General features: G+C 51.6%; 1 protein-coding gene across 1 annotated transcript in view; it reads left to right on the forward strand.

Annotated features, from left to right (window-relative positions):
- The window catches only part of SHH (sonic hedgehog signaling molecule), a 9,305-nt gene extending 2,285 nt beyond the window's left edge, over window positions 1-7,020 (forward strand). The window contains exons 2-3 of the mRNA XM_042888696.1: window positions 2,363-2,624; window positions 6,258-7,020. Of these exons, the coding sequence (XP_042744630.1) occupies window positions 2,363-2,624; window positions 6,258-6,964 (969 nt within the window). The 3' untranslated portion in view covers window positions 6,965-7,020. The remainder of the gene's footprint in view (window positions 1-2,362; window positions 2,625-6,257) is intronic.
- Window positions 7,021-7,476: the final 456 nt, after the last annotated feature.

The raw sequence follows: 7,476 nt of genomic DNA on the forward strand, positions 1-7,476 counted from the left end.
TTTCTTTCTTTTCTTTCTTTTCTTTCTTTTCTTTCTTTTCTTTCTTTTCTTTCTTTCGGCTTGCCTTGCTTTAGGCACAAAGAGGGAAAAGGGCTGGGTTGGGGCAGAGGGGAACAGAGGAGAGGGGTCGGATTCGGGGGTTGCCGTCCCGCAGCCCCCCGCCCTTCGCCTCGAGCCCTTCAGGCATGGAAAGATCTTCCCCCGGAGGGAATTGTTAGACTCGGGGAATAGCCGCCGAATGCATTAGCCGCGGGTTAATATTAACTTCGGAGGGGGGTGGAAAAAAAAAAAAAGGCAAACATAGCTCGGTAAGTCGGGTTCTCAACTTCGCAGGTGACAACAGCGGTTTGCTGAGGGCTGCCCCCTCCCTCCCCCCCATCCCGGCCATTGGCTGGATTCGGCTGGGAGATAAGGAGGCCAGGTCAGCACGATAAAGCTGGAATTTGTTCGAAATAAAATAGCCATCTCGCCTAACGCGGGCACACGGCGGTGCGCGATGGGAGGAACTCAGAGATCAGCTTGGCATTTAGGAAGCCCACCAGGTTGTTTACACTGACAGGTACCTGTTAAGTGTTTCCTTCAAGCAATTCATTTGTGAAGAGATTAGGAGCTGGCAGGAGAGGGCTTGTTGAACAACTTCGCCTCCACACAAAGCGTCGGCGGAGGCAGCCCTGCTGAGCTTCACGGTGGCTGAACAGAATTGGGCTTGATTTGTGGCACACGACCCGATGAATTAATAAATAGTCTGGGCTTCACGGCTTTTGACTCCGACAATCCAGCTCAGGCGGAGTGAAAGGGAGGAAAGTCCTTTAGGAGGCCGTTCCCCTGCTTGATTCCCGACTCCTTGCGTTCTCCGGGCCAGAGGCCGGGAGGGAGACCCGCCACTAGAGCTGCTAGCGTGATATGCTACTATCATGATATCCTCGTATTGTGAAATCCTTCTATCGTGATATCCTGACGCTGCGATATCCTGCTACCATGATATTCTGCTATCCCGATCTTGTAAATACCCTAACATCCAGCCATCCCCATACCTTGCTTGTCCCCGTACAGCTCTGCAGGAGCACATCCATCCTCCCAGGTGTGCAAAGGGGGAAAGTAAAAAAATCCCCTGCGCTTCCTTGTGCTCTGCTGCAGGGAATGGGCTGAAAGCAGCCTCCCCGGCTCTTTGCACCGAGCGCTAGGCCACAGAGTCCAAAGTGAGCTCGTGATTGCTTTTGATATCTCTTGGGGCCATGTGTGCTGCTGGAATTGCTTTTTATTGTGGTGATAGACACATGGGAAGTTTCTTGTTGAACAATCTTGTCACGTCCCTCGGAGTGGGGTCGGAAAAGGGGTGGCCACACTTGGCCCTGCTGGGAGCTGGGAAGGGGCCTTTGTGGGACAGGGTGTCCCTCTTGGGGCTGTATGTGAAGGAGAGCTTCTGCTTGCCTCTTGCTGTGGCTTTACCCCATGTGCATCTGTGCTGTTTGTAGTCATGAGTTATTTCCCTCTGAAAAAGGGGGGAAAAGTTGGCCTTGTGTGGTTTTACTAGCTGTGTGCCTTTCAGTCAAATGCTTTCAGTGCTGATTTCTTACGGCTGGGGGTGGCTGCAAGTCCCTCTCCCTGTAGAATTGGTCATTCCCCTTCATTGGCCCACACACCCATCCTCTACACTTTCAGGGCTCCTTATAGAGCTCACCCCTGAGTCTGCCCACAGTGCAGCTCTAGGTGAGCCCAGCAGCTCAGGGGTGTGAAGGAAAACACTGTAACCCTTCCCTATGAGGCCTGAAGCCTCTCATTGCACACAAAGGCCCCTCAGCATCCCTGTAACTCCTCTGCTTGGTCCTGTCCTGCTTTCCATCTTCCCTCTCTGAGCCGTGTTACCCTACGTCCATGCCGAAAGCAGAGGGAGCGCTCCCAGCCCAGGTTGCTTTGAGGACTCTAATGAGTGATGGGCGAGGAAAAAAAAACACCACCAACAAAACAACACAAAAAACCAGTAGCACGTAAAGGCTGTTAAAGTGTATTGAGACCCCTTTCAACAGAGAATTAAGCTGAAAAGACCGGGGGAGACATTCCGGGGAGAATCTGTGACTCCCAGATATATGGCGAGTGTTTGTTCTCGGCAGAACTTTGTTCTGGGAAGGGGACAGGGCACTTAGAGCAGGAATGCGGGGCTTTGAGTCCGCACACTCCGGCTGTGGAGCAGGTGCTGGGGAGGGGGAGGCGTTGCGGTGTTTCACCCCTGCTTGCTCCCTTTGGCTGGGGAGGAAGGGCAGGATGCGACCCTAGGGGTGCGGGGAGGCCGGTGGGTCATCTGATGTCGGTGACAGCAGCGTCTCCTCAACGCGCCTTTCCCTGTGTCCCCATGTCCCCGCAGCGCTGCAAGGACAAGCTGAACGCCCTGGCGATTTCGGTGATGAACCAGTGGCCCGGGGTGAAGCTGCGGGTGACCGAGGGCTGGGACGAGGACGGCCACCACTCCGAGGAATCGCTGCACTACGAGGGTCGCGCCGTGGACATCACCACGTCGGATCGGGACCGCAGCAAGTACGGGATGCTGGCCCGCCTCGCTGTCGAGGCTGGCTTCGACTGGGTCTACTACGAGTCCAAGGCGCACATCCACTGCTCCGTCAAAGCAGGTGAGGCGGGGGGGGACGCGCTGGGGACACCCCCGGGCTCTGTGCCCCAATTCCCCGTCCCATCAGCCCTGCCCGCCCCGTTGGGGTCCGGAGCGGAGCGCCCGCCTCTGAGGCACACGTGGGAGGGGGGAGGCAAAGAAGGAGAGGAGGGGATGCGAGAAAGAAAAAAGGAAAAAAAAAAAAAAGAAAGGAAGGAAGGAAGGAAGAAACCCAGCCAGCTGCAGCACCTCCTGCCAGCGTTAATTTCGCTGTCAGTTTGCCCAGCCTTCCCACCACCGCCACACGCCCTTCTCCTCCTTCCGTGGGATCCGAACTCTCCCTATCCGAAGCGATCGCTCATCTCGGGGCAGGAGCGGGCCGGGAAACCGAACACCGAGCGCGGCCCCTCCGCCGGGAGGCGCCGGGAAATTCCCAGCGCCCGATACGAGCGCATCTCTTTCTGCCTCCCCTCCCTGTGCTTACAACGCCACACGCTGTCTCAACCCGGGAACAGCTCGTGAGAAACCCCGAGCTGCGTTTGGCGCTTCTGAAAGAAAATTATTGTCGTTTTGATTATTTTAAGTGAACACCTTGGCGTGTACCAGCCTCCTGGTGCTGTACAGCGGTGTTGTGAGAGCATCTTCCAGCCTGGAGAGTGCTGCAAGTGTCAAGAAACACTTGGCTGCAAAAGAAAAGAATGGGCTTTCTCTAAATATATCAATTTACTTCGAAACAGCAAGTAAACAGCATTGGCTTCACCACGCCAGTCTGTAACTGGGTCCCGATCCACACCGGGACTTCTCCAGCCCACGAGGGCTTTGTCCTGGGAGCCCAACACTGCTTTTGTTCATGTCCCCCAGCCCTTCGGAGGCTCTGCAAAGCTGCCGGTCTCACAGCGATACGAAATGTCCCTTTCAATAGCAAGGATGGGCTTTATGGCTCAAGGTGTCTGATTGTGGCTCACAATAACCTTATTCCGAGCGCCCACCCTAATCCACCGCCATGTATATTTCATAGGACAGGAGCGACCCCGAGCTGCTCATTGAGATTCCGCACACGCGGACTTTGGGGTGACATTTAGTGCGTGTCAGGCAGGGTCGTGTGACTGTACCACGCGGGTTGCAAGGGAACGGGCCTGAATTCCACCCACTAGGTCTGGTTTCAAACTGTGGAAACCTCGTTTCATGACGGAGCATCTTATGAGAAGATTAAACCCCATAATGGCAGGCAGGAAGATTCTTTATCTAGATCTCTGTTTGCAAAAAGTATGATCCCGGAGACTGGAATGCAAAGAAGAGTTCCCCCAAGGCCTGAATTATTGTCACTGGGACAGGGGAGGGAGAGGCAGGGGTGGTAAAAGGGACATTGATAATGCGCTGCGGCAAGCATTTAGAGCGAGCTTCTACATTTAAAATTCAAATACACATCTTGAGTGCCTTGGAAAAGTGGCTCTGCTGTGCAAATAGTGCTTGGAAGGTCCTGGGTTTTTTGGAGAGTATGTGTGTGAATTGGCACATAGGGTTTCTGCACCTGAACAAATAGGGAGGGGGAGAAAAGGGGGGGAAGAAGCTGGGAAAAAAATGGAAGTGTCCTCTCTTCCAAGAGTGTCTGCATTTATTACATGAATCAGAATGACAATGCTGATCCTTTATTGGATTTTAATTAGAGAACCCAAACAAGCGCTGCTCAAAGAAGCAGATTTTCACACCTCAGCCAATTCACTGGCATGTTTGTAGAGCTGCTACAGTACTAGATCTATTCATCAAGTCCCTGAATATGCAAACAAAGCTCAAGCCAGACCTTTGGTGCAGGCTTGTACAAAGGTGTAGTTTGCTAGCAGAGGGCTCCACATAAAGCACATAGCTTGTTTGTTGCCATGTCCTCTCTGAAGAGGCCTTGGAGATCTCGCTGCTTCATTTCTGAAAGAGAAGTGATAAAGTCGTTAGCAAATCAATAATGTTCTTATTTTCACCCTTCCTGTCCTTCCTGAGAAAGTCATTAGGAGATGCTCAGAGTGTTTATGTAAATCATGATAGCTTCAGCACCGGCCACAGAAGCTAAACATAAAATCTGACTACCTTTAGGAGATAAATTACCAGGACTCTAAATTGGCACAGTGACTAACTGGGAGAAACAAAGGGAATGCAAGGCAAGGATCAGAAATGCCGTGACTGCAGCAAAGGCACTTGATAGCCCATGGTATCATGGGCTACAACCCAGTGCAGAGAAGTGAGATCCTGCAGTTCCTAGGCTAGGCCTGGAAATCAGCAGTGCTCCTTTCGAACTGCACTGCACAAGGCTAAACTTTTCAGAAGGAATTTGCAGAAGAGACTTGAAATCCATCAAGACCTCTCACTGTTTCTGATTTGTTAAAGCCTACAATTATTCTTCCTGGTAGTTCTCAAAAAGCAGCAGTGGTAGCTACAGCATTCAGTGTCAAAACCCTGAACAATTACAGAAAAAGCCGAGCACGTGTTCGAGAAACATGGAGGTGTGATGCCTGGGGGCATGATTTAGTGGGCAATAATGGTGGTAGGTGGGAGTTTGAACTGGATGATCTTAGAGGTTTTTTCCAGCCTTAATGGTTCTATGATTCATGTGAAGGAGGTATCTGGGTTGGGTGCAGGCATAGGGATGCCCTGGGACCACTAACTCAGGACAGAACCCTGCTTTTGGTGAAGTAGTGAGAGAGGGGTTTTTACATGGAGTGAATTGAAGTCTTGGGGACTGCAGGGCAGTGGTGTTACAGGGAATGGGGTGCAAACCCCAGAAATGAAAAGGCAGTGAAGTCTGTGGGTGGAAGTCTTGACAAATTGGGCTTCTGTTCTTTCCACGAGAAAGCTATCCTGCCTTGTGGCATTTGCTGCCTGAGAGATGGGCTTCTTCAGTACAAAGTGCCATGAGCAGCAAACAGGGTCCTAGAGAAAGAGAAGACACTCTGCTTGTAGACCTATGCTCTACCTGCTGGCATCTGTGAGGTGCAAGGCAAATGGAACCAAGTGAGAAGTACTTCCAGAAAAAAAGAAAAAACAACCCTTATTCTGGAACAGCTATTTCAGCAGAAAAGTTTTGACTATCTTGCTCGAGGAGGTGAATGCAACTGAAGGGCTTGTAACTCAGCAGGAGGCCAAGCATGGTGGCATGGTGCTGGAAGGGTCTCTTGTAGCCAGCTGCAATGAGGACATGCTGGTTACTAGGACTGGTGGTGCTGGAGAAGACTGGAGAAGAGCAGGCTCAGGGGAGACCTAATCACTCTCTACAACTCTGTTAGAAGAGCTTTTGACAAGGTGAAGGCAGCCTCTTGTCCCAGATAGCAGCAGTATGATGAGAGGGAATGGCCTCAAATGAGCCAAGTTCAAGTTGGATATTAGGAAAAACTTCCTCTTGGAAGAAGTTGTCTGGCACTGGCATGGACTGCCCAGGGAGGTGGTGGTGGACTCACCGTCCCTGGAGGTGTTATGAAACGTGTAGATGTGGCACTGAGGGACATGGTTTAGTGAGCAATATTGGTGGTAAGCGGATGGTTGGACTTGATGTCCTTAGAGATCTTTTCCAAGCTTAATGGTTCATGGCTCTATGCTTGGGGCACGTTGGGAAATGTGTCCCTGCACATTGGTCACCCCTCTAACACCTTGTGTCTCTTTCCTCGTGCAGAAAACTCAGTGGCAGCCAAATCAGGAGGCTGCTTCCCCGGTTCGGCCACAGTGCACCTGGAGCACGGTGGCACCAAGCTGGTGAAGGACCTGAGCCCTGGAGACCGCGTGCTGGCTGCTGACGCAGATGGCCGGCTGCTCTACAGCGACTTCCTCACCTTCCTCGACCGGGAGGACGGCTCCCGAAAGCTCTTCTACGTCATTGAGACGCGGCAGCCCCAAGCCCGGCTGCTGCTGACTGCAGCCCACCTGCTCTTCGTGGCCCCCCAGCACAACCAGTCGGAGGCCGCAGGGCTCACCGGCGGCCAGGCGCTCTTCGCCAGCAACGTGAAGCCTGGCCAACGCGTCTACGTGCTGGGCGAGGGCGGGCAGCAGCTGCAGCCGGCGTCCGTCCACAGCATCTCGTTGCGGGAGGAGGCATCGGGAGCCTATGCCCCGCTCACCGCCCAAGGCACCATCCTCATCAACCGGGTGCTGGCCTCCTGCTACGCCGTCATTGAGGAGCACAGTTGGGCCCATTGGGCCTTCGCACCATTCCGCTTGGCTCAGGGGCTGCTGGCCGCCCTCTGCCCAGATGGGGCCATCCCTACGGCCGCCACCACCACCACCGGCATCCATTGGTACTCACGGCTCCTCTACCGCATCGGCAGCTGGGTGCTGGATGGTGACGCGCTGCACCCGCTGGGCATGGTGGCATCGGCCAGCTGAGAGCGGCTGGAGAGGGACAGAAATGGAGTGTGGAAGAGAGAGAGAGAGAGAAAAATAGGGGGGGTGGAAGGAGAAAAAAAAAGAAAAAAAAAAAAAAAAAAAAAAAAAAATAACCCAAATGAAAAAAAAACACAAAAAAAAAAAAAAAAAAAAAAAAAAGCAACAACAAAAAAAAGGAAAAATAATACATATTTTTAAAAAAGAGCACGGATTAAGACTTAAAAATAATAATAATAAAATAATAATAATTAAGTAGGACAGTCCAAAGTAGACTTTAAGGGAAACAAAGACCCCGGGAAGTTCTGTTCCGTTTAGTTTATAAATATATATATATTTTTATTTGTTCTTTTGTTGTTTTGTTCATTGTTTTGTTGTTGTTGTTGGTTTTATTTTTTCCTCCTCTCCTGGATATTTATTTCTTTGGTATGTCGAATAGATGTTTTAAATGATATGAACCGGACCTTCAAGAGCCTTAAATAGTTTCTTTGATAATTTATTATCATGCGAACTGT

This window comes from Lagopus leucura, unplaced genomic scaffold, assembly GCF_019238085.1.
Source record: "Lagopus leucura isolate 7727_CA_CO unplaced genomic scaffold, USGS_WTPT01 Super-Scaffold_100157, whole genome shotgun sequence".
Lineage (NCBI taxonomy): Eukaryota > Metazoa > Chordata > Aves > Galliformes > Phasianidae > Lagopus > Lagopus leucura.